The sequence below is a fragment of the Suncus etruscus genome, chromosome 5 (genome assembly GCF_024139225.1).
Source record: "Suncus etruscus isolate mSunEtr1 chromosome 5, mSunEtr1.pri.cur, whole genome shotgun sequence".
Lineage (NCBI taxonomy): Eukaryota > Metazoa > Chordata > Mammalia > Eulipotyphla > Soricidae > Suncus > Suncus etruscus.
Genome location: NC_064852.1, coordinates 20,284,824 through 20,310,389, shown reverse-complemented (window position 1 = coordinate 20,310,389; position 25,566 = coordinate 20,284,824). Strand labels below are relative to the sequence as shown.

General features: G+C 59.5%; 1 protein-coding gene across 1 annotated transcript in view; it reads left to right on the top strand.

Annotated features, from left to right (window-relative positions):
* Positions 1–25,566, top strand: part of RXRA (retinoid X receptor alpha) — a 42,604-nt gene that overhangs the window by 13,842 nt on the left and 3,196 nt on the right. Inside the window, exons 2-9 of the mRNA XM_049774046.1 lie at positions 15,611–15,876; positions 19,163–19,319; positions 19,438–19,617; positions 22,130–22,299; positions 22,547–22,676; positions 23,368–23,500; positions 23,916–24,007; positions 24,415–24,520. Of these exons, the coding sequence (XP_049630003.1) occupies positions 15,611–15,876; positions 19,163–19,319; positions 19,438–19,617; positions 22,130–22,299; positions 22,547–22,676; positions 23,368–23,500; positions 23,916–24,007; positions 24,415–24,520 (1,234 nt within the window). The remainder of the gene's footprint in view (positions 1–15,610; positions 15,877–19,162; positions 19,320–19,437; positions 19,618–22,129; positions 22,300–22,546; positions 22,677–23,367; positions 23,501–23,915; positions 24,008–24,414; positions 24,521–25,566) is intronic.

The following is a 25,566-nucleotide window of genomic DNA, read 5'->3' as shown; positions in this document are numbered from 1 at the left end:
CCAGGGATGGGGGAGAGAGCCTGTAGGACCTGTGGGGTCCCAGTGACCCTGAGCGAAGAGCTGGGCCCATGCCTAAGCCCCGTTCCTCCTGGTCTCCCCTCCTTTATCTAATGAGTGTCTCCCCCTCTCCCAGCAGCCAGTGAGACCCAGGAGACTGTCTTCTATGTTTTTCCTGGGTGTGGGGCCACGTGCGCCCCATCCTGGAGTGTCTCCAGGGCCCTGCTCCCCCGTCCTGCTGTCCACCTTTGTGGACACCGCCTTTGTGTCCGTGGTGGTGGTGGGGAGCCGTGTGCCTCAGTTTCCCCTCCTGTGCCCAAGCGAGGCAGGGGCAGTGCTCACCTGCTTGCAGGTACCTTTGGACATGGGACTCCTGCTGTCTTGCTTGGACCTCACTGTGGGTGAATCTGTGGGCGCAGGCCTCTGGGGGTGGCCTCTGGTTCTCAGAGCTGCGGGTCCCAGGGGTGGGAGTCAACCCCACTCCCACCCCACCCCTGTGGAGATGTGGGGCTCAGCCCGCCCTGATTTTCCAGCCTGGAGGCACCGGGTGCTTGCAACATGGCAGGCAGGTGGGGTGGATGGGAACAACCCCATGCTTGGCACCCCTCATGCCTGCCCACTTGAAACCGCGCCAGTGTGTGTGACAAACACGCTCCCTGCTGGCCCCCCTGCACTGCACAGACTGGGTCTCAGTGGTGGAGGTGATTCAGGTCTGCTGGAGGGAGCAACCCCACCATCTCCCTTTCCCCTGGAGTGATGCCTGAGCCCCAGGCCCTTGCACCCCCAAGAAGGGGGGTGCCGGAAACACCTTCAGGGTAAAAAACCAAAACAAACCCAAAGCAGCTGTCCTGCCCTGCCCCTTTATCAGACACTGGTGGCTGCACGGAGTGGAGCGGAGCAGAGCGGAGCAAGTGAGCTAATGAGGGAGCAAGCACCCTGCACCCAGCACCCAGTGCAAGCTGGTTGGGAAATTCACTGATGTAGCAGATAGGCCCAGCCTCAGGGCTGTCGGACAGGTTTGGTTCCTGTGGGGTGTGGCTGGCTCAGGTCAGGGCTCCCCCACACTGCCACCCCACCCTGGGGGCCTCCAATGGGGGGCTTTGCAGTGCAGGGGAACTGCACAAGAGGAGGGGAGTATGTCTAGCACTTTCCCCAGAGCTGAGCTCAGACACATTTCCAGGTCTCAGTTTCCCCACCAGCCCTTGAGTTGGGGTGCTGAGAGGTCTGTTGTGGGGATTTGTTTGTGTAAATTGGGTTAGGCAAGGTCCAGAGCACACTCCTGGTAGGGACCCTTGGCCACCAGCTGGAGCCTTCCAGACAGATCCTTCCAGAATTTTCCTAAACTCTCCCTGGGAGAAGAAAGAAACCAGCTGAAAGAAAGAGCCACTCTTGGGTCAGTCCCCATGTTCGTAGAAAACTAGGTGTTCTGTGGACACCTCTGGCTTGTCTTAGAGGCCAAGTGTTAGGAAAGGTCCCCCTGGGGGGCAGCAGGGAGTGTTGGGCCTCCGTGGAGGTAGCTGATGGCCAGGGTGGGGAGCGGCTGCACCCTGGAGACACGGAATGTGGGGCGCCCTGCAGGGGAGGCCAGTGTGACTGCAGACAGACATGCCCACCCATGTCCCCTGGGGAGGCCATGGCTGAACCCAAGGGTACATTGGACGTGACTGGGGGCAGGGAAGGGGATAGTCAGAGAGGAAGAATGAGGTGACCAGAGCAGGCACAGCCAGGTACCAGCTGCTCAGCCCCACCTGTGTGGGAACTGGGCTGTGGGTCAGGGGCTGAGCCAAACAGCCTGGGTAAAAGATGGGGGGCAGCAGGTTGGGGTGAGGCTGGGCATGGCCTGTGTGGCAGCTGTGTTCCCTGAGGCAAGAGTCGCTGCTTACACCTGGATTCAGAGTAACTGGTGTGCGGGCGAGCCTGGGGCCTCTCCCACAGTCAGTACTACACCCCGTGGCCCACACAGCTCCTTAGGATTCCCCCCAGCAGAGCTGGTGCTGAGGGAGGGAGTGGAGGGGGCTCTTTGCTGTTTCCGGGGTGGGGTGGATGGAAGATTCTGGGCCTGAGGTCCCAGTACCTCCTGAGGGGGGAACTTCAATCTGTTCTCAGATGCTGCAGTTTCCTCTTGGCGCCCCTCAGTGATGGGTGCATGAAGACCCCCAGAATTCCCAGGGCATGGGGGCCAGAGAGATAGCGTGGCGGTAAGACATTTGCTTTGTGTGCAGAAGATCGGTGGTTCCCCCAAACCTGCCAGGAGCGATTTCTGAGCATAGAGCCAGGAGTAACCCCTGAGAGCTGCTGGGTGTGACCCAAAAACAAAAAACAAAAAAACAAATAACAGGGCCCGGAGAGATAGCACAGCGGCATTTGCCTTGCAAGCAGCTGATCCAGGACCTAAGGCGGTTGGTTCGAATCCTGGCGTCCCATATGGTCCCCTGTGCCTGCCAGGAGCTGTTTCTGAGCAGATAGCCAGGAGTAACCCCTGAGCACCGCCAGGTGTGGCCCCAAAACAAAAAAAAAAAAACAAAAACAAAAAACGAAAACAGAATTCCCAGGGCCTGGCCTGAGCCCAGGATTGGTGTCCCCCCACCTCATTATCTGGCTGTACTCCGTACCCTCACTTGCTGCCACACTTCGAGTGGGGTGGCAGCAAGCGACTGTTTACACCTGTGACATGGCAGGCCTGGTATGCTGTGACCCTGGCCCCCCATTCTCTTCAGACCCAGGATGTTCTTTGACCAATTCTCCTCAGGTCTGGGTGTGCTGTAACACTGCCCCCCTCTCACCCCGTCTTTGAAGATTTGACTCCCAAGTTTAAAGTTCTGGATCCCGCACCCAGACCTCACCCTGCCTCAGCTTCCTTTAGGGGTCCCTGGTGAGGCCAGATCTGTCTGATGTAGTCGTGGTTTTCCTGGGGACCCTCCCAAGCTCTGCTGTCATGGGGGAGGGGATGGGGGGGACTGAGGCTGTCTCAGCAGAGCTGGGTATCATCTATCCTGCCCACAGCTCCCAGGGACTCAGAGCCTTGAGCTTGGAGGGCTCAGGAACAGCAGGGAGGAGAAAGAAGGTTCTGGAATGCAGCTCAGGGCCCGAGTCCTTGGGGTCTTCTCACTTAAGTTCTCAACTGTCCCTGTCTTAGATAGGGCAGCCACAGATGGCGGGGTGGTCACCCCAGCCCTGAACTTGTGCCCTTCCGAGCCCTTGACCCTCTGGCCCTTCATTTCTCTGTCCTCTCTCCCTCTGTCCTTCTGTCTCTCTCTCCTTCTGTCCTGGCGTCTAAAGGGGATACTGTGCAGGTCACAGGATGCTGCCCCGCAAAAGATACCCAGTGACCAGCACATATTTGAAGTTTCAGGGCCGGAGCGATAGCACAGCGGAGTAGGGCATTTGCCTTGCATGCAGCCACTCCGGTACAATCTCTGGCATCACATACAGTCGTCCCCTGAGCCTTCCAGGAGTAATTCCTGAGCTGAGTCAGGAGTAACCCAAGCATAGCTGGGTGTGGCCCTAAAATAAAAACAAACAAAAAGATGTATTTGAGGTTCTTTAGACAAGGGGTAAGAGGATCTCTCAGACATTCCGAGTTTGGGGTTCGCCTGGATGTGCTGAGTCAGGGAGTCCCTGGTGTGCAGAGTGAAGATGAGAGGGTCATCCACTCTCTCCTCGCCGGGCCTGTGGATTTCTGAGCATGTATGTTGAGTCAGGTGCAGGGAGGTCCTGGCTGGGCAGGGAGGCCCTGTGGATAGGGAGGTGGTATATGGACAGGCCTGGTTTCCTGTGCACAGCCTTGGGGAGATTCGGGGTCTGGGCCAGGCTCTGTAGCGTTGTGACCCAGTGCAGTGGCTGCTCCAGGGGTGCTGGCCATGGGACACAGTCCCTGTTACAGCAGCCGCTTCATCTCGGAGCCAACTCTGGGTTCACAGGAGGGGGTTGTCCCGCTTCTCAGTGAAGTCAGGAAGCTCTGGGGCGCCCAGCCCCTTTCACGCCCACTCCCCACCGTGTCTGTGGGGGCCACAGGTGGTGCCTGTATGGCTGTGCCCTATGCCAGGAGTAGGTGTAACAGTGACACTGGTGCTGTTCCCACAGGCCCTGTCTTACTGGGACAGCCAGAATTCCTGCTGAGGAGCTGCCATGCCCCCAGACACTGAGCTCTTGACTCAGTGCACCAGGGGTTGCGAGCCTCTGACTTAGAGTCCGCATCCCCCTTGCAGGCTCGTGGCATGGGCAGGTCCCCGGTGCAGGCTGTAGTGTGGGGTACAGACCACTTTCTAGAGGGCCCCTGACTGCCCCGGCCCACACTCTGCTGTCTGCTCACTTTAGGCTTTGAGGAGACAGAGACAGTGCATGGAGGGTCCCCCTGTACCTCCTCCTTCTAGGCCTTATCCATCCCAGGTCTAGCTGGTTCAGTCACGCCCCCCCACCCCACCCTAAGCTGCATGTCTGGCAGGGGAGGTGTAAAGGGAGTCAGGGACAAAGGCCCTGATACTGCTCGCTGTGCCTTCTGTAGTATGCCCAGTCCTGCCTGGGGGGTCCTGAAGGAACCAATAAAGTCCCTTTTCTGGAACCCTGCTGCTGCTGCTGGCTTGAGCAGTTGGGTGGTGTAGACATAGGGGTCTGTGTCCTGACCTCCGAGCCAGTTTTCGTCTTATCTTGGTGAGTAGGGGTCTGGACCAGTCAAGGGGGTTGCAGGGAGGGGCCCCCAATCTTCACAGGTCACTGTGTTCAGGACTTGACTGACTCCGAGAAGGGTTGGGCGGCTGGTGTGGTGCACAGGGTGACCGACCCCCTGTGGGAAGTGTTCTGGGCACTTCTCCTAGTGGCTCCATCGGAGAGGGCTGGGCTGGCGGCGGGTGAACTCCAGCCTGGTCTGGGGGTTGCTCCGAGGAACCACCTGGGTGGTCTCTGTTGTGTGCAGCCCCTCAGAGTCTGCCCACATCTGGGACTTATGATATCTACATCTGGGACTCAGGGTGCCAACATCTGGAGCACAGGGTCTCCACATCTGGGACGCATTACTTTCTGTGGGGCTCATTCGGACTCGGGCTGGGTGGGAGCCGCCCCTCCTTAGCTGGACCCTGAGCCTCCTGAGCTGGAAGATCACTGTGGAAATCAGTGTCACGTAGTCCTTGACGCCTACAGGGGCCTGACCCAAGGGACTTTTGGAAAACTGGGGTCTTTGATGGGGCAGCACAGGGGACCCTCTGGGGTCTGGTCAGGCCTCTAGCCCTTTGGGTGCCCTAGGATACGTTGCTGGGGGCTGGTGTGGTTGCTCCAGGCGTGTGGGCAGTGGCGCTGAGACACACCCCTGCCCTGTGATGTACTAGGCAGGGGCCTGTATCTCCCCACTGGGGCCAGGAGCTGCGAGTGTGTGACCGATGCCTTCAGTCTAGCTAGGTGCAGGCTCATGCCCAGTGCCCCACATAGTCTGGGCCATGGTGGCTCCCCAGGAGCCTCTCAGGCAGGTGGGTACTAGCCTCAGGTGTCAAGGGGCTGTCACCCCCCACATGTTCCTCCAAGATGAAGTTTAGGGTCCTTGTGCTCCCATGGCCCCATTGGGCAGGTTTGCCCAGATCTGTGGGTACGTGGGTGCTGCGGGGGTGGTTCAGTGGTGAGGGGTACAGCCCTGGACTGGACACACGCAGGGAGCTCTATGCCTATGGGGAGTCTCTTTTAGGATTGGGTGTGTGAGGCCGGGTGGGCTTGGGCAGGGATGGGCAGGGACTGGGCTGGGGGTGCTTCCTGAGCTTGGCTCTCTCCTGCGTCCCCCCAACTGGGCTGGTTGCCCCACGGGGAACCTGCCTGCACGGGGACCCCTGGCCGGTCCCCGAGGCCTCAGTATTGCTCGCGGCGGCATGATGGCTGCATGTCGTAACTGATGTGACTCGGCGCGTGTCGAAATGGGGCTGCGCGTTTCCCAACTTCCTGCCGCCGCCTGCGGGGCCTGGTCTCTGGGGACCAGGACAGGGACAGAGCCGTGTGTGGGGTCACCCCTGCCCTGGGGCCCTGGGAGGGGCTGGGGAAGGGACCAGGGTCTCTGTGCTAGAGGCTGCAGGGGTGGGGAGCCCCTCATGCCAGCACCCCCGGGCTCCACCCCAAAGCCCTGCTGGAAAGAGGTTGTGCAGCCCACTGCTGAGTGGATGGGGCTGCCCGAGTGCCTGTTGGGCTCAAGGGTTCTCTGTGGGCGCTGGAGTAAGTTGCTCTGACTCTCCATACAAGGTCCCGTGGATGGATCAGGGCAGGGCCGAGCTGTGGCCACATTTGAACTGAGATCTCGGCTCTGTGCCCACCCTCGCCCCCTGCTGCCCCTGGGTTGCCCCTGGCTGTAGCAGTTCCAGGCACCTTCTTGAGTCTCCCTGGTGGTGCCTTAGGAAGGTCTCTTCCCCCACGGGGCGGATCAGGGCGACTTCCCGGAGCAGGTGGCGCGGGAACTGGTCGGAGTGGCCTGGGGAGTTTTGGGCCCAGAACAGCACGTCTGAGCCCACGGGCAGGAGCAGGGGCCGCTGTTCCCGGAAGTGCTGGACGCCCAGGGGTGCGGCTGAGGCCAGGCGGATGAACACCCTAGGAACTCATCTGACTGCAGCCTCGAAGGGCCAGGCCTGGGATTTTGGGGCAAGTGGAGCGGCTTAGGGATCCCAGTCACCTCTGGGTCAGGAGCCCTTGGGAGACTGGTGTGAGTAAGGGGTATGGGGCTGCTGGGCTGTGGGGGTGCTGGGTGGGTCTGGAGAAGGGAGTGGTCAGCTTAGAGCCTGCTCAGGGGACTGGGACGAGGCAGAACAGGGGTGCTAGGCGAGCCTCAAGCACCGTCCCTGAGGGCATCTGGGTCCCCTGGGCTGAGTGGGGGTGGTAGAAGGGCTGCTTTGTCGCCCCCATGAGGCACGGGGAGGCCGCATGGTACTGGCTGAAGTCTGTCGTGGGGGCTGAAGTCTTTGTGCCAGGGCTTGGCTGAGGGACCTTACTCTCATGGCCTTGCCCACCCCCCTGCTTGTTCCTGCCCTGCTTATGGGCCTTCTGCCTCCATCCCTGAAGTCTAGGGTCGAGTGGCGTCCTGAGGGTATGATGTCCAGGGATGTCGATCCGGGGTGTATCTCTGGGGTTCTAACTGTTACCTCTGTCTGGTATCTTGACAGACTTTAGTCTGGAACTCTTTGGGTAACCATCGGGTCACCTCTCTGGGATTACCTACTGTCCAATCTGGTTTGTCCTGGTGGGTGGGATAGGACAGCTGGGCAATCTGTGAGCTGGGATTGGGTGTCTGATGTGAGGAGCAGGGCCTGGCCCCAGGCAGACTTCCCTGCTCTGCCAGGCAGAGATCTTCCTGGGGGAGGTGTTGTGCTGGTATGGACCCACTGAGGTGAGGGTGGTGTGGTGAACTAGGGGTGACTGAGGAGCTGCCAGGTGAATGTGGGGTGTTACCTGCCTGTGGGCTGCTGTGAGAGGTAGGCTCTACACCAACCCAATGTCCTGTGGGGCCGAGACCTGCTTGACTTGACCAGCCCTGACCCCCCGGGGTCTGTGCCTGTCTTGGGCAGCCCTGGGGGGGGTGTCTTAGCGCTATACTCCAGGCTGTGAGGTGTGCAGGATGTACACATGTCCCTAGGGTATGTGAGGGACAACCTGGCAGGAGCCCACAGCCCATGATGGGGTGCTGCATAGGACTAGCAAACTGACCCTCTCTTGCCCTGAGCCTGGTGCTGTGACTGTCGCTTGATCTGACTTCAGGGTGCTGGCTGAGAGGGTGGGGGCCACGGGTCTCCTAGGGTGGGAGCTGCCTGCAGAGACCATGCTGCTGTGAATAGAGCCCTGGGGTTGGACAGAACAGTGGACAAGGGTCATGTGTATAGGAGCAGGTGGGGCTGGGTGCGGCTGAAGGGCCCTTGGGCTGGGCCTACTTCATGTTGGGTTTTCTGTTTGGGTCTACACCTGGCGATGCTCAGGGGTTATTCCTGGCTCTGCACTTAAGAATCACTCCCCATTTGGGAGCTCAGGGGACCCTGTGGGATGTCAGGTATGGAACCCAGGTCAGCAGTGTGCAAGGTGTGCGCCCTCTCTACTGTGCTATTGTTCATCCAGCCCTGGTGTCTCAGCCATGAGAATCCCAGGGCCTGTTGCCTCCTTGATTGTGCTGGATCCTGAGAGACGTTCTGACTGTGCCCCCCTCCAGCCCTTGGCTCTGTGTCTCTGGGATGTCCCTTTCCCTCCATCATTGCCCTGAACCCTACTGCACCCTCTCAGCAGCCTGCCCTAGGAGTTAGCATGAGGTGGGCAGGAGACGGCCAGGACCATGACTTTCCAAAGAGTGCAGGACTGCTCAGAGTTGCTCCTGCTGCCTCGTGGTTCTGAGAATCTGCACCCCCCCAACCCCCATGGTATTGGGAGTGCTGTTGTAGTCTGGCTTTCTCCTTGCACACCTGGTTTCCTGCTTGTATCCCTGGCCATCCCCTGCACACCTGACCTCTCACCTGCACGCCTTGCTTCCCTCCTGCATACCCGGTCTCTCCCTTGCAGGCTTGGCCTCTCCCCTGCACGCCCACCTTCCTGCTATGTCCTCCCCGCAGGCCAGACCTCCCCACTAAGCTGGCCAGTGGTCCCCACACCCAGCCATCATTCTGTGTGGGGGTCACGCTGTCCCTACATGTCTGGGTTTTCTCCTAGGCCGCTCCTAGGCCTGGACCACATGTCTGACTGAGGCCCAGCCCACCTGGGCACATGCCAAGCCACCCCGCAGGCCACCACCTGCTGGGCCGGCGCCGGGATTGAGGAAACGGCCTGTGGTGGGCCCTGTCCTCTTCCAAGCAATCAGGGTTTCGGCCAATGGGAGCTGTTGGTGCCCAGGTGCTTGAGCGGGTGGTGGCCTGGGAAAGGGGAACTCGGCCAGTGCCCGCCACTGGCACAGACGCCCATGTGGACCCGTCTACTTCTGGTGCCTGCTGAGCCACCATGCTGCATCGCCCAGGGCCATGGGGCCCTGAGCCAGCTAGTCGGGGACTGCTGGGGTCTCCACCATGGTGGGCCACCCCTCCCGCCCTCACCATGAAGCTTCATCTATTGACCTCCTTGCCGGGGGGCAGCCTAGCCTGGTCCCTGGGGGGCCGCAGGTGGTGGGCAGGTAAGTGGGCTAGGCGGGGTGGAGCGGGCAGAGGAATAGTTCCAGCTGGTCATGGAGTCTGAGCCATGAACAAGCTCAGGACATGGTCACTCTGGCCTGGTCCAGCCCCTTCCCCTGAGGATCTCTGCTGACTGACCATGTGGGGGTCAGTGGAGGGGTGTAGACCCCAGGAGGCCAAAAGCTGGGACAAGACCGAAACCCCAACACTGACCTTGCGTGGGATCACCTGCCTCCTTCTGCATCCTGCTTTGGCCTCCTGGACCCGTTGTCCCCCCTGTGTCCTTAGGCCCGGCTTCCTGCCCTGGACCTTCATCTTGGATGATGTTGAGACGTGAGGGGTGCCTGGGTGTTCAGCTGGACTGGGGCATGGGTATCTGAGGTGGGTCATGGGGCTGAGGTCCCCAGATGTGTGGGGGGCTCCGTCTTGGTTTCTGGCGTCTCCCTGTTCCCTGAGAGGCTGCCATACACCAGGATACGAGACATGGGACAAGGGTCTCTGCAGAAATCGCCTGAGTCTCCCAGGGTTGCATGTCACCATCTGCTATAGGTTCCGAGCTGCCCCTAGACTGTTGCCGGGCCTTCCCTTAGTGCCACTGTGTGCTAGGAGGCTTGGGGTTCCCCTGACTCGTCAACACATTTCTGCCCCTGCCCTTTCTTGCCATGTTCCTCTGGCCTGGAGCTGGACCTGACAGGGCAAGGAGGCCACTTGGAGGACTGTGCCTGGGTTTGGGGAACCATGGGATAGACTCAGCGCCTTGGAAAGGTTTTGGGTTCCTCTGATTCCTGCACTATGGCTATCTGCCATGTCCTCCACCCTGCCTTCTCTGTCACCCCACTGGCTGCAGCTTCAGGGGGCCCTAGAGTAACCTTGCCCCAGGGCTGCCCAGCAAGCCCACAGTTCCCTTTTCCTCATCCCCACGACTGCCTCCAGGGCTTGTAGGTGCAGGACTCCCTGCCTGCCTGGCCTGGTCCCAGAGTGGAAAAGTGGGCATTGTGTAGTCCTTTGGGAGGGCAGATGTGGCCTTTCTGCCTCATGACCTGAGGGCTTGATATAGGGAGGGCAGGGTGGGTAGCAGTGCCACAGTGGGATGCTCCAGAGCTGCCGAAGGGGGTCACCTGTGTCTGCCTGAGGGGCCTTGGTCCTTTTCTACACCTTGGGGTGTCGGGAACTTGGGACATGCTCTGAGAGATGACGTGACAAGAGGTGCTAAGACATGCTAAGATGGGGTATCAGGACATGGGGAGGTGCTGAGATGGAGTATCAGAGGACTTGGGGTGCAAAGTCTTCTCTGGAGGGAGCTTGGGGGATACCCCAGGGGAGGTTAAGCTGAGTGGGGAGAATCCCTCTCAGCATTTTGTCTGTATGTGGATCCCTGCTGCTCTGGGGTGTGGGGGCTAAGCACTGAAGGGGCACTCTTGGGGAGAGTTTCAGCAGTCTGTGCCTAGGTGAGTGGGGGCTGGCCCCAGCAGCCAAGGACGATGCAAAGCGCCAGACGGGGAAACCACATTCTCTCTCGTTCTGTGTCACAGTCCCTGTGGCAGGGCCTCAGGAGTGTGGGGCATCCCCTACAGCCAACCACACCCTGGGGATTCTGGGATTCTCTGGGTTTCCCTCCATAGCCCCGGATCAAGAATGCTGGTGGGTCAGGTGAGGAATAGAGATCATGGTGAGGGTGAGGTAGGCAGCAGAGCATATCTTATTCCTGTTGTAGAGAACCCACCTTGGGTGCCCACAGCTCTGCCTGGCTGGAAGAGGCGCCTAAGGACTGTCACGGGAACTCCCTGTTCTGACACCTCTCTCTGTCTGGGGTACCCCTAGGTGCTGGGGGTAGCCTGCGGCTGCAGAGGGGAGTGCTCAGCTCTCTGGACAGATGCCAGGCCCTGTCATCTCTCCTCAGACTAGCACCTGGGCACATGCCACCTGTTGATGCATATGAGCCTCGACACGCTCCTGGTACCTTGGCTTCTGGGGACACCACGCCCATCTCCTCCCTCTGCCTTTGCCTCCTTTGGGGGGCCCAGGATTGAGAACCAGCTCTGGGCCGCTCGGGGTGCTTGTTGGGATAGAAACCCACCCCTGCTGGGAGACCCATGCAGGATTGTCGGGGCACATCTGGGTTTCTCTAGGGCATCTAGTTCCCACATCCTGGGCCAACTGCTGTGAAGGTCGGGGACACACTACCATAGGCAGTTACCTCACTCAGGACCAGTCACCCCAGATGGTACCACATTATTGAGGCATCACAGCTATTGGAGTACTGCATCTTTGGGGTGCGAGATCAGCACCATTGGGGTGCTGGATCATAGGGGTGTCACAGCTCTTGGGGTACTGCATCACTTGGGGGTCCCACATAATCAGGGTGCTACATGTGTTTGGGTGCCCTCATGTTGAGGTTTCAGCACCTGGGCTGGTGACAGGTGCCTGTAGGAATCTGGTTGAGGCTGCAGAGGAATCTGGGTGATCCTTAGCTGGGCCTGTGCTGAGGGGCCTCTTCATTGTGGGCTCTGGGGGAATCCCCACAAGGCCCTGGTCTCGAGGCCCAACCTGGGCTGCTTGTCATAGCAAACCTCCCTGGCCACTCCTTCCTCCCTGCCTGCTCCCCACTTCCTCACAGCGGCTGGGCTCCCGCCACCACCAGCCCCGCCACAGGGCCCCCACGTGTGGGTAGGGAGGGTGGGTAGGTGGATGGCCAGGGGCACCAGCCTGCACTCTGCCTCCGGCTTTAGGCACATCCCCAGGATCTGGGAGTGCTGGGCTTACGGGTCAGGGGGATGTGGGTGATGACAGAATGCAGATAGGGGGTGCAGGTAGAAAGGGAGATCCTTCTGGCATTGGTCGGTCCTGAGCCTTGGGGGGGGGTCTCTGTGTGGGGTCCTCACTAGGCACTGTGCAGGGGGTGCTGTGACTGCTCTCTGTCTCTCCCACCGTTTTTCATCCTCCAACCTGGTCTCTGTCCTTCCCTGTCCCTCTTCAGCCCTCCCTGCTGGTCTCTGAATCCTGCCCCCCCCCATTTCTGTACTATCCCTGAGGGTTGGGTAGAGGGCACTAGGAAGTGGAGCTCAGTTTTAGGGGTATCAGGGTGAAGGAGATGCTGCCTTGTGGTGGTGGGTACACTGGCCCAGAAGTCTCTGGGGGTCCCCAGGCACCCCAAGGGGTCCTACTCATTCTGTGTCCCCACAGGCCAGAGATGTGGACCCGGCAAGGCAAAGACCCCTGAGGAGCCGAGGTTTTAGCCTGAGACCCCAGATGTGGTGGGGCTCTAGGGGGTTTCCCCTAGTTGCAGCAGGGACCACACACAGTGCAGCAGCAGTGAGCACTTCCTTTCTCCTCCTGATGTGCCAGTGGCCCCCCACTCTTCCTCCCCAAGCAGCTGGGGTGACACCCCCACAGGACATGAGCACATCAGGAACCCTGATAGCTCCTCCGTTCCTTGGTTCCAGGGGGCAGCCCTGGGATATGGGCACGACTCAGTGCCCCCTTCTCGCTGGATTTCCCCCAGCCCCTTCTCTCCTCCATGCCCCTCCTTGAAGCACCCACTGGCCCCAGTCTGGGGTCCCCCACCCACCTCTGTAGGTTCAGAAGGGCCTGGGCACCCTGTACACCACTTTCCTGGCTCAGGGCCCCCACTGATAGGGAAGCTGCACTTTCTACCTTTCTCCTGCTGGACAGGCAGGGGAACAGGACATGGGATGTCCCCCACTTTTTGCTGGGCCCTCATGCTATTCAGAAAAGACCACCTGGTGGGATTGTCCTTTCCCTCCCCTATAGGGATCACTTGCTGACATGGGAGCTTGTGTTTGGAGACATGGCTGCCCTCCTGCTCTGGGACCACCCCAGCCCCTGCTAGCTTCCCTGGTATTCCCTGGTATTCCAGGAATACCTGAGTGCCCATGTTGCCAACCATCTACCCTCATGCACACAGCCTCTCCCTGCCTCCCGTGACACATAGCCTCCCCCCACCCCCTGACTTGCTGGCCACTAACCTTCCTCTATGGGACATTTACCCAGAGGCGACTTCACTGCTGGTTCCATATCCCCCACTGAGGTCAGGGCCTCTAAACCCCCTTCTCACAGGCTGGGCATGTGTGGGGGTGCTCCCAGATGCTGTGGTGGGGTGTGACGTGGCCCAGCTTTTGCTTTTGTGGTGTGCAATAGAACAGGATCAGATAAGGGGGTGCTGGCCTCAGAGCAAATCCTAGGAGGCCTGGGGGTCCTTATTGAGACTGGGGTGACCGAGAGGCCGGAGGATATGCAGGAGTTTCTCTCTGCACACCCCCTCCTGGCCAGACTCCAGGGTTCAGAAACCACATGTCTTCGTCCATTGTCCGGGAGCCATTGTCGCCCTCCTGGGCATGCTCTGTAAACAGAGTTGTAAACAGGAAGTCCCTGGGGGATGCGGGGACAGGGAGGGGGCAGGGGGGACTGTGGGGCTGTCAGGGCTACGGGTGCTGCCAGCACTGTTAGGGGTGCAGGGTACTGTAGAGGTGAAAGGCACTGTTGGAACTCTTGGGCACTTGGGATTTGGGATGCTGTTGGGTTACAGGCACAGTCGAATTTTGGGGACTTCTGGGACTCATGGGCATGGTTGGGGTGCTGGCTGCTGTTGGGGCTCATGGATACTGTTGGGGTGCAGGCACTGTTGGGTTTGGGGTGCTGTTGAAACTCTTGGATACTGTTGGGGTGCAGGTACTAAGGGGTTTGGGGCACTGTTGGAGAACAGTTGGTCCTTTGTTGGTGTTCCATTGTTGGTGTTCCTGGTACAGTTCAGGTTAGTCCTGGGGGCCATGTAGGCACTATGGAGGTGGCCCTGGGGCTTCCTTCATATGTTTGGGTGCTAGGGTGGATGGGCAGGTGCAGACTGGGGCATGTGTCCTGTGAAGCAGCCTGCTTTCCGATTTGAGGGTACTGGATACCCTGCATCCTGTCTTTCTGAAAGGTTTCGATGGGCTGGGTAGTGCCTTGTGCAGGAAACTGCAGGGGTAGAGCCTAGTTCTTGGATTTTCTGGTGATCTGCCCCCCCCCCCCAGCACTGTGAGACCCCTTTATCGCCCCGTGTCTACCAACAACCCTGAGGAGCCTAAGTCCCACCACTACCTGTCGGGTCACTGCGAGAGTGAGGCAGGTTGTTGGAATGTAAAATCTGGGAATCCTGGTCATGGGACATGGACATCCCTGATGTACCTGTGGTTGGTGTGGGACATGGGGTATCTCAGAGGAGGTTGCAGGGATCCAGCAGGGGTGGTGGTGGTCAGCTGTGGACCTTTTCCTGCTGCCTCTGACCAGCCCTTAGTTGTTCCCTCCCTGCCTCCTGGGAGGGAGGCTCTTCCTGGGGGACCTGGGAGGGACCCAAGAGGTATCAGATGCCCAGGGCATGTCTGCAGTTTTGTTTTTTGTTTTGTTTTTTGTTTGTTTGTTTTTGGTCACACCCGGCAGCACTCGGGTTACTCCTGGCTCTACGCTCAGAAATCACTTTTGGCAGGCTCGGGGGACCATATGGGATGCCGGGATTTGAACCACCGCCCATCTGCATGCAAGGCAAACACCCTATCCCATGCTATCTCTCTGGCCCATGTCTGCAGTTTTGACCCCTGCCTATAGGTGTCACTGTGGGAGGAGTTAGGCTGGCATCCCACCCAGGGCCGTGGACCATGGATTCCCAGGTGCTGTTGGCAAGTGGGTGGATGGAGGCAGGTGTGGGCAGCCAGGTGTGCCTCCTGGATTTGTTGAGTGGGTGCTGGTCCTAACATGGCTGGGCGCTGGAGTTCCATGTTGGAACATGATTGTGGGGGAGGGGGGTTTCCTAGACTATTTGCACAATTTCCCAGGAAAAAGCAGCTGAGGGGTGCAGTGTGTTTGTATGTGGGGAGGCTTAGATCCCTTAACAGGTGGAAGTGGGGGGCATAACTGCTGCTTGTGTCTCTCGGGGTGGGGTAGGAGCCTAACGAGCGTGGTCTGGGGTTGAAGGCACCGAGATGAAAGGGCCGTGTGGGAGGTCCCAGCGCCCCATGGCTTCTGCGGGCGGCTGCCCGTCTGCCTGGCACACCTGAAGACCCACCGGAAGCTCCCTGCCCTCCCCGCCTGCTTGCCTCTCCCGTCTCTTCAGCCCTGAATAGGAGCTGCTGGAGGTCCGGGGGTGGACAGTGTAGCAGCATGTAGACGTGGGAAGGGGTTCCCCCAGTCAAGCAGCTGTGAGGACACAGCCTCATGCTGGCTTCTGACTCCCCAAGTCAGGCCGAGTACATGGGGCATTTCTGCTCCTTGAGGCCGCTCCGGCATCAGGAATTTTCACTCCTGCATGGCCCCATTCCTCATGTGGCTAGATCATCTGGCTGGGGCAGGCAGCTTTCTGTTGGGTCTCTGCTCCAATGGTGGGACCCAGAAGCCTAGAGCACAGTGGCGGGTGCCTTTTGAGAGCTGTGATTCTGGGGTCTGACTTAGTTTCAGGGGTGGGGGCACTGGGCAGCAGAGCAGATTCCTGACTCACTGTCCATTGGGTTCTTGTCTTTCAGACTTCTCCACCCAGGTCAACTCTTCCTCTCTCAACTCCCCAACAGGCCGGGGCTCCATGGCCGCACCCTCTCTGCATCCATCTCTGGGGTCTGCCATTGGCCCCTCGCTGGGTTCCCCTGGACAGCTGCACTCACCCATCAGCACACTGAGCTCCCCCATCAATGGCATGGGCCCGCCCTTCTCCGTCATCAGCTCCCCCATGGGCCCCCACTCCATGTCGGTGCCCACCACACCCACCCTGGGCTTCGGCACTGGCAGCCCTCAGGTAAGTGCAGGGGTGGGGCCTGACTCAGGCAGTAGATGGGGTCTGGACCAGGGACCTGGGGTACATGCAGTGAGGACCCATTGGGGCCATGTGCATAGTCATACTGTCCCCACTTCTGGGGCTTCAGTCAGGTTGTCCTGCATCTATATGTTCCTCCACCTCAACCCTGTCTCTCCTGGGTGCTCCTCTTCAGGTGCTCCTGGCCACTCCACCACCTCCAGAGCCCCAGCTGTGATCCTCCAGTCTCCCCATGCCCAGCTTAGGGATTTCCTGCACAGGATGCAGTGCTAAAGAGACACCATGTCTGGGCACAGATGTGCCTCTGCACAGCTGGCTGGCCCTGGGCCCTTGCTGCCAATGGCTGTTCACACCCACTCTTTGAGCTGCATTCTGGGCTTTCACAGGGACCTGGATCAGCCTCAGCCCCTCTTATTTTACATGGGTTCCTGGTTCCAGCCTGGGTTGAGGGGCTTCAGGCCCAGCTGGGCCTCAGTGTCTCCCTGCCGAACTCCCAGGCTTTTGCCTTTTCTCTTAGGTAACCTGGGGCCCTGCATGCACACAGCTGGCCTTGACATGGTTGGGCCCCACATGGGTGCTCAGAAAGCTTCTCTGGAGGTGATCTTGGGATTTGGTCTCATGAGAGCTTCAGGACAGGGGAGTTGGTCAGCCATGCATTTGCTGAACCCTACCTGCCCATCGAGGACCCCATACCCCACAGGCAGAGAGGCTCTGTGTGGCCTCCTGATCAATGTTCTTCTGATTGGGCAGAGGGCTATGGCTCTTAAGTAGGTTGGGGCCCGGTATCTGTATCCTCGCCTGCAGCTGTTCTGTTTTTAGCAATCTCTGAGTCCCTTGCTGTTGTCTCAGGCCACCTTCCTCGAGGAACAGGACTGGCCACCTCCAGCCTCACAAAAGTCTTGGCCAGACTCAGTCCTACTCTGCTGGCTCGGGAGCCTGTCAGGGCAGGTGGACATGCTGGGCCCAGGGATCCATGCTTGAGGTTGGCGACCCTCATGGGGCCTGCAGAATTAAGGGTGGCTATAAGACCCCCCATTCTGCTAGTGAGACACCATCTGTCCACCCATCAGCTGCTGGGGGGCAGAAAACGGGGGGGCTGAGCCTTGTGTTGGTCTCTGCAACACCCCCCCTCCCCCGCCTACCCCGCTCAGGAACTGAGGTCAGCTTTGGGGGTTCAGCGGTTTGTCTTGGAAACCCGGGGTTCCCCATATTCCTGGGACTGTGGGTGGAACGGAGGAGGATGCGCCCCCACCCTCTGCCCCAAACCACAACCGCGAAGTCAGAGTGTCCGGAACCTGCTGTCTCTGGCCTCTTTTGGGGGCGGGGGTTGCTGGCATGTTGCCCAGTACCCAGACCTTCCCCATCCAGACCATTTTGCTCCTGTGGGCAGCGCCATGCTGGTACCTATGTCCTGGCCAGCGGATGGGTCCCAGGGTGCCCCTGTCTTGCCAGGCTGCATGTGAGGCCACCCCCCCAAGCAGGAAGGGCGCGGTGGGTGTAGACAGGGCTGAGCCAAGAGCCCAAGTGGTAGGAAGATGCAGGAAGTGAAATGAATCCTGAGGCTGCAAAAGGGGAAACAGAGGCCCGAGTGCCGCTCCCCCAGGCCTGGCACCCGCCTGCTCTGCACAGGCACAGGGTTGGGGGCAGGGTGGGGTGCCCAGGCAGGGGGCAGAAGGATTCTGACCCTGCGGGGGCTTGGCACCCCCTGTTCCTGCACATTCTCCTGAAGAGACCCAGAGCTCAGGGCTGAGGGCCTGAATGAGAATCGGAACATTTTACTATGCAGCCCTAAGGAGCCTGCAACTGCTTCCTGCAGGGCCTCTGCCTCAGTTTACCCTGGGCCTTTGAGACAGGCAGGTGCCCCCATCCTGTGGTTTGGGGCCACCGGAGAGGAAACTTCAGAGGAAATGCCCCAGTTCCTCCATTGGCCGAGCGGGTGCGGCAGCGAGGTACCCAGACCCTCACAGGAAGCTGCACCCTGAGAGTTTGTGTGGCGGGTGGGGGCCCCCACAACCCATACCTCATACTAGCCCATGCCCACACCCAGCCCACAAGACCTCATCCCCCTGGGTGCTGCTTCCGACATCCTTCTACCTTCCTGGATCAGATATGGGCCCTGACATCAAGACTGCCCTCAGGGGAGTACTCGGTCCTCGAGACCCCTTTCATGTTGGGGTGTGAGGGACAGAAGCAGAATTGGGGACCCTTTGGGGAGCCTGGGAATGTCTTATACCTTAGGGCTGGGTGCCAGGGACCCTAGAAAGCTTATCCTCATGCCTTTGTTTCTCTGCTGCAGCAGGGTCTCCTGAGACTCCAGGTTCCTTCTCTGGGGAATTGCCGCCCACCCCCCTACTGCCCAGGGACTCTCCCCTAGGGCAGCTCTGGCCTGTGCCCACTCAGCAGATTTTGATGTTTGGTTCCCTAGTCAAGGGAACCCCTGGTATCCTAGTGTTTGGGGACTAGGAGGGGACAGAGTCCCACAAGCCACCCTCTCCTGACCCTCCTCTTGTGCTCTGAGGCAGGTCAGCAACACCTAGTAGCTGCATTCTTGAGGGCTAAGGTGGGGGAGGATCCTGAGGGCTGAGAGTCAGTTAGACTCTTTCTTTTATTTTTATTTATTTATTTATTGGCCACACCCGGCTGTGCTCAGGGGTTACTCCTGGATATGTGCTCAGAAATTGCTCCTGGCTTGGGGGACCATATGGGATGCCAGGGGATCGAACTGCAGTCCGCCCTAGGCTAGTGCCGGCAAGGCAGGCACCTTACTGCTCTTTGCCACCGCTTTGGCCCTGAGTTGGGCTCTCTGTCCGGAAGAGAGGGGGAGCAAATACGAGGCTGGGGAAGGAAGGACAGAGGTTCCCACAGCTGGAACCAGCCAAGGCAGGGAAGGGGGTAGTACAGTGGGATAGGGGGCCCTGTGGCCCGGGTGTTGGGCCTTGGAGAACAGGAAATGCTGTGCTGGGTGATTGGGGTGGGGGGACCCCCACAGGGAACCAAAAGTGCTGTGTCATAGGTAACTTTCCCATGCTTGTCGCCTCAGCTCCGTGGCCAGCACCCCTTTCTCTGCGACCCCACCCCTCTTGGTCTCCGCCTCCACAGAGCAGGTGTTAGAGCTGTATCTGTGGTCTGAGGAAAGGTCCCCAAAGCCCCTGCCCTGAACCTGTGCTGGTGGCCGAGTCCAGACTGGGAACCCTTGTTCTCTCAGGGATCACCTGGGCTGGCTGCTTGCCCCAGTTTCTCCTCAGTGACCCCCGTATGCCCTCCTCAGCTCAGCTCACCCATGAACCCAGTCAGCAGCAGTAGCAATGAGGACATCAAGCCACCACTGGGCCTCAACGGGGTGCTCAAGGTCCCGGCCCACCCGTCGGGGAACATGGCCTCCTTCACCAAGCACATTTGTGCTATCTGCGGAGACCGCTCCTCAGGTAGGGGCCCGCACAACAGGGCCAGGGGCAAGGCAGGGTAGGGCACTGTGTGTGTGTGTGTGTGTGTGTGTGCGCGTGTGCCTGTTTTCCCTGTTCACCCCACCTCCATCTGCCACAGGCAAGCACTATGGGGTGTATAGCTGTGAGGGCTGCAAAGGCTTCTTCAAGCGGACAGTTCGCAAGGACCTGACCTACACATGCCGGGACAATAAGGACTGCCTGATCGACAAGCGCCAGCGCAACCGGTGCCAGTACTGCCGCTACCAGAAGTGCCTGGCCATGGGCATGAAGCGGGAGGGTAGGCTGGCATGGGGGGACAGGGCAGGCACTCTTGGTGGGGCCAACATAAGGTGAGACCTGCACGGGGCCAGCATCTGGAGGGGCAGGGCAGACGAGGGGTGGGGCCAAGAGGGGGCAGGGCTGGCACAGGGCAGGGCCTGCTGGCTTTGCTGTGGGGCATGTGTTTATCCAGTGCACCCCAGGGAAGCTCAGGCTCCGACTATGCATTTTGTCCCAAGACCGCAGTGTCTCCAGGCTGAATCCCGGCCTCCAGCACCAGTTAGTTTTGGTGGGAACACAGGAGGGACCTGGTGGGGTGTTTGGTGGTATATACCTGTCTTATAGCTGGTCGCAGGTGGGAGTGGGTGCTAGACTTGGAGCCCTGCCTGCAGTTGGGTTCCCTTTCCCAGGCTGCATTACCCCGGCCCTAGAGTCCTGAGATGTGTCCATTGAGGGGCCAGATGTGTATGGGGGAGGGGCAGGTGTGAGCAGCTGCGTTTGACCTGCTGACCCTCCAGGGCTCACAGTCTGACCCCTCCACTGTGACAAAGGCAGCTCAGGCTCCCCCTTCACCTACTCATGCTGACCCCTCACCTGGTCAGTGCCGGGGGCAGCTGTGTGTCGGGCTCTTGTAGATGACCTTGACACTGTCCCCACACTCACAAAGGAGTGGAGTATAGAGGTGGCACTGGGGACTCAGGGACAGCTGGATCTGTTATTTGGTAGTATGGGTCTTTTGTGGGCTCTCTTGGCCCAAGGCCTCATAGGGGTCTTTTGGGGGTTCCTCTGCTACACAGCCTTACCATGTGTCTTATGGCCCAGCTCCCTGGCCCATCCCACAACAGGACGGCCCAGGGGTGGGAAGGTTTGCGCCTGACTGGGGATTCTTCTCTGTGACCCAGCTTTGTGGGTCACCTGAGTGGTGTACTAACTGCACCCCTCATCAATGGATAGGGGGTGTTCTGGCCCTTGCCCAGACTGTCGCTCCCTCAGATTCCCCAGGCTGGGAGCACAAGGCATCACCCGGCGGGGACTGGGGGTGCGATGGCATCTGTGTTGGCCTTGGTTAGGCCTGCACAGGCAGATGAGCAGGCAGACTCGTTCTACGGCATTCCGGGGTGGGGGGCCCAGCCGGGAGGTGCTTGGGTGTTGCCTGCAGCAGGCTGGGCCCAGGCCTGTCCGCTGGGCACGTGGTGGCAGGGCCTCCCTTTCCCCTCCTCAGAGTTCACCTGCTAGGAGAGACCAGGCCCCTTCTGGGGTGCCCTGACGGCTGGGGGGAATCTCTCTGCCTGGTTTCTCCTCCAGGAAGTTCTGTCTGTTTCTTTCCTCCCGCCTCATTTCCTTCCTGCACATCCCTTTCCCCTGTCATGCTGAGTCTGGAGAAAGAATTTGGCAGCAGAGACCACCCAGTTGGTGCTGGGCATGGGACTGGGTTTCTCTGAGCCTCAGTTTCCCTATTTGCATTGTCCCCAGGGCAGCAGGCTGTCTGGGTGGAAGAGGCAGCCGTAGTGGGGATGTGCATGACTGCATGCCTGTGTCATAGGTGCAGGTATGTGTGAGGACAATCACGTGCATGCTGGGTGCGTGAGGGCAGTCATGTCCATGCTTGTGTGAGCAATTGAGTCTATTGTACGAGTACATGCGTGCACCCGTATACGATTACATATGAGTGCATGTAAGCACATGTGATGTGAGTTTGTTGTGAGTACGCATGTCTTGTGAGACTACATGTCTGAGTGTATTATGAGCAGTCACTATGTGTGCTGTGTATGGGTACATGTGACAGCCTATGTACATGTGCCCATGAAGCATGAGTAAATGCATGTATGTGAATGCGTGTGAGAGGCACCTGTGAGTGAAACCTAGAGGAAGAGGAAGCTGCTTGCTGAGTAGGAGAACCAGGCCCATGAGAGCTGGATTCAGACCCGTGTCCTGGCTTCCATCATGCCTGCTTTAGGGGACAGCCCGGAGTGTTGGGGAGACTATTTTCCTGTTGGGGGAGGATCCATCCCACTCTGGAAGGCACCTGTGGGGCTTGGGGGGTCCCAGCACCAAAGGCATGGGTATTTTCTCACCTTCCACCGTGTGCCCCATGGGAGGTGGTGTGTGGCCCAGCACCAGGCCTAGAGTGTGGGTTTGGGGTCCCAAGCTCATCCTTGTGTGACCAACACTACCCCAAGTTGCCCCATCTCGGGCACCTTAGAGGGCCAGGGCCTCTGCCCAGCGAGGGGTTGCCTGGGGGGTGAAGGAGAACAGCTCAAAGGGTGGCTGGGGCCTGGCCCCGAATCAGGACAGGTTGAGGGCTCAGGGCTTCCCTCAGGAGAGACACACAGGCACCCTTCCACCCCACCTGTTGCCTTCTGCCCTGGGGCTGCAGGACCTTGCCCCCCCCCCAAACCCTGACCCTTATGCTGGCCCTTGGGGTCCTAGCAGTCTTAGGGTGGCCTTCCTGCAGCTGGAAGAATCTCTAGCAGGGACCCAGGCACAGGAGCCCGGTGATGGCTGACTATGCTGTGTCCTGCTTACCCCAGCGGTGCAGGAGGAACGGCAACGCGGGAAGGACCGGAATGAGAACGAGGTGGAGTCAACGAGCAGTGCTAATGAGGACATGCCTGTGGAGAAGATCCTGGAGGCCGAGTTGGCCGTGGAGCCCAAGACTGAGACGTACGTGGAGGCAAACATGGGGCTGAACCCCAACTCGGTGAGTTTCTTGCCTGGGCCCCAGCTCTTTGGCCATGGAATGCTCGGGCCCAAGACCTGGCCGGCTGGTGTGAGCCTGGGCCTGGGTCAGCTCCTTTCTGAGGCTCATTGTCTGTGGCACTACCCTGGGGTCTCCCCTATCTAGACGATGGCATTTCTAGGCCCCCCAATATGTTTCTGTTGGGCACCGGAGGGGGGCAGGTGTGGGCTATGCCCTCGGCCTGTGCCCACCAGGTCCCTTTCCCCAGCCCAATGACCCTGTCACCAACATCTGCCAAGCGGCGGACAAGCAGCTTTTCACACTGGTGGAGTGGGCCAAGCGTGTCCCCCACTTCTCCGAGCTGCCCCTGGACGACCAGGTCATCCTGCTAAGAGCAGGTGAGTTTCTGGGCTGGGGGGGGGGGTAGGGGACCCAGGTGCTGCTAGGTCAGAGGAGGAGGGGGTTTGGGATGGGTGCCCCCTCAGCTTTTCTGACTCTCTGGTCCTGGCCAGTCAGAAATGCACCCCTGTGGGCCCGGAGAGATAGCACAGCAGCGTTTGCCTTGCAAGCAGCCTATCCAGGACCAAAGGTGGTTGGTTCAAATTCCGGTGTCCCATATGGTCCCCCGTGCCTGCCAGGAGCTATTTCTGAGCAGACAGCCAGGAGTAACTCCTGAGCAATGCCGGGTGTGGCCCCAAAACAAAACAAAACAAAAAAGAAATGCACCCCTGTGACTTAGACCCCAGCTGGGAACTAGGTTGCTCACTCTGCCCTCTGGGCCTCAGTTTCTCTCTGTGGGAGCTGCAGTGGGTGTTTGGATGCAACCACCTGCAGGTCCTCGGTGACTCCCCTTTGTTCCCCACCCCAAGCATTAGAATTGGGGTTCAGCTGCACCCTGGCAACAGCTGTACGGTGATAAAGGATAGTCGCAGAGCACCCGCTCTACCCACGGATGGCCTGGCATGTGGGCTTGCGGTGTTGGGCAGCGAGCAGGAGAAGGGACAGCTGCGGGGCCCCACTTGGTGAGGGAGAGTTCCGCAGGGGTTGGCAGCTGTGTCACTAGCCCTGCCACTGTCCCCTGTTCCCCAGGCTGGAACGAGCTGCTCATCGCTTCCTTCTCGCACCGCTCCATCGCTGTCAAAGACGGGATCCTGCTGGCCACCGGGCTGCACGTGCACCGCAACAGCGCCCACAGTGCAGGGGTGGGCGCCATCTTTGACAGGTTTGCCCTGTGCTCCATGCCCTGCTTCCCACTCTACATCTGGCCTGACTGCTTCCCCCAGCTACCCAGTACCCAGAGCAGTTATGCATGAGCCCTTGGGATGTGCATGTACGCTTGGGGTTCTGGAGATGACTCTTGTGTGGTCCGGACATTGACACCCCTGCCCCTGCCACTGTGCTGGTGTGTACTTGTCTAAGTCATAAGGGATATAGAAGGTCAGTGACAAGGAATAGGAGAATCCAGGGGAAGGTGTCTGTGAGCCCCCCAACTGTCACCCCCCTTGGTGCATAGCTTTCCGGTACAACTTCCACACAGCTGGGACACAGGTGTGGAGAGGCCACGGTATTCGCCACTGTTGGTTGTCTTGGCGCCCCCAGCAGGGCGCATCCCAACTGACCCTCCTGGTCCCTCACAGGGTTCTTACTGAGCTAGTATCCAAGATGCGGGACATGCAGATGGACAAGACGGAGTTGGGCTGCCTGCGTGCCATCGTCCTCTTCAATCCCGGTACTTCCCCGATTACTGTGGGCCCTGGGGGTCAGGAGATACCTGCTCTCTTGTTGTCAGGAGCTTGGTGCCTGCCCACTTGCCCCCTCTCCTGCCCTGCAGTGCAGCTTCCTGCCCAGCTGTTCCTGGCTCCTAAAGCCATGGGCCTGGTGCTTCCTGCAGAGGGTTTGGTTTAACATTTTATTGGGGTCGAGGAACACAGACCAAGGTCCAGAAAGATCCATGAACTGACCGTGTGTCCTGGGACTGTGGTGCCCAGGGATGAGACCCCAGGCTGGCTTCACTTCACAAAACGTGTCTGTCCAAGATCTAGACCCTGAACTGAGTGCTCAGCTGCACGTGGCCAGCCCGACGGGACCTGGTCTGCACTCCCCACCCTGACTGTGGCTTCTTCTTGTCCCGTACAGATTCCAAAGGACTGTCAAACCCCGCTGAGGTGGAGGCGCTGAGGGAGAAGGTGTATGCCTCTCTAGAGGCTTACTGCAAACACAAGTACCCAGAGCAGCCCGGGAGGTCAGCCCTGCCCCTGCCCACGCATCCTGCCCCATTTGGCCCCGCGCACTCCACCAGGCTGGTCCTGCCCACCAGTCCCTGGTGGTCTCGCCCACCACCAGCTGGCCCCACCCACTCAGTTTTGCCCCACCAGCCCTAGCTACCTGACTCCACCCACCCAGTCTCACTGGCTCCGCCCACACACCCCTGCTGGCCTCTCACCCATTTGCCCCACCATCAGCTCCATTTGGCTCTGCCCAGTCTTACTGACTCCGCCCACCTCATCCCTATTACCAGAGCCAGCTAGCCCCTCCCACCCCATCTTACTGGCTTCTCCGGCCCATCTGCCCTCCATTGATCCCGCCCACACCATCTTTCTGGCCCCACCCACCAGCTCCAGCAGCTGGCTCTGCCCACCTGCCTTATCCTGTCCAGATGTGGAGCTATGGAGGTGTGGGACCATGGCCTTCAAGAGCAGATTCAGGCCCCTGGCACACACTTCTTTTTTTTTTTTTTTTTTTTTTTTTTTTTTTTTGGTTTTTGGGCCACACCCGTTTGACGCTCAGGGGTTACTCCTGGCTATGTGCTCAGAAATCGCCCCTGGCTTGGGGGGACCATATGGGACGCCGGGGGATCGAACCGCGGTCCTTCCTTGGCTAGCGCTTGCAAGGCAGACACCTTACCTCCAGCGCCACCTACCCGGCCCCTGGCACACACTTCTGTGGCCCTACTGGCAGGGCTGGCTCTGGTGCAGTAGGTGCTGTGCTTGTCTGTAGGGCCAGAAAAATCTCATCATTTGGGGCCGGAGTGGTCGTAGAAGCGGTAAGGTGTCTGCCTTGCACATGCAAGCCTAGAACTGGACTGCAGTTCTTTTTTTTTTGTTTGTTTTTTGGGCCACACCCGGCGGTGCTCAGGGGTTACTCCTGGCTGTCTGCTCAGAAATAGCTCCTGGCAGGCACGGGGGACCATATGGGACACCGGGATTTGAACCAACCACCTTTGGTCCTGGATCGGCTGCTTGCAAGGCAAACGCCACTGTGCTATCTCTCCGGGCCCTGGACTGCAGT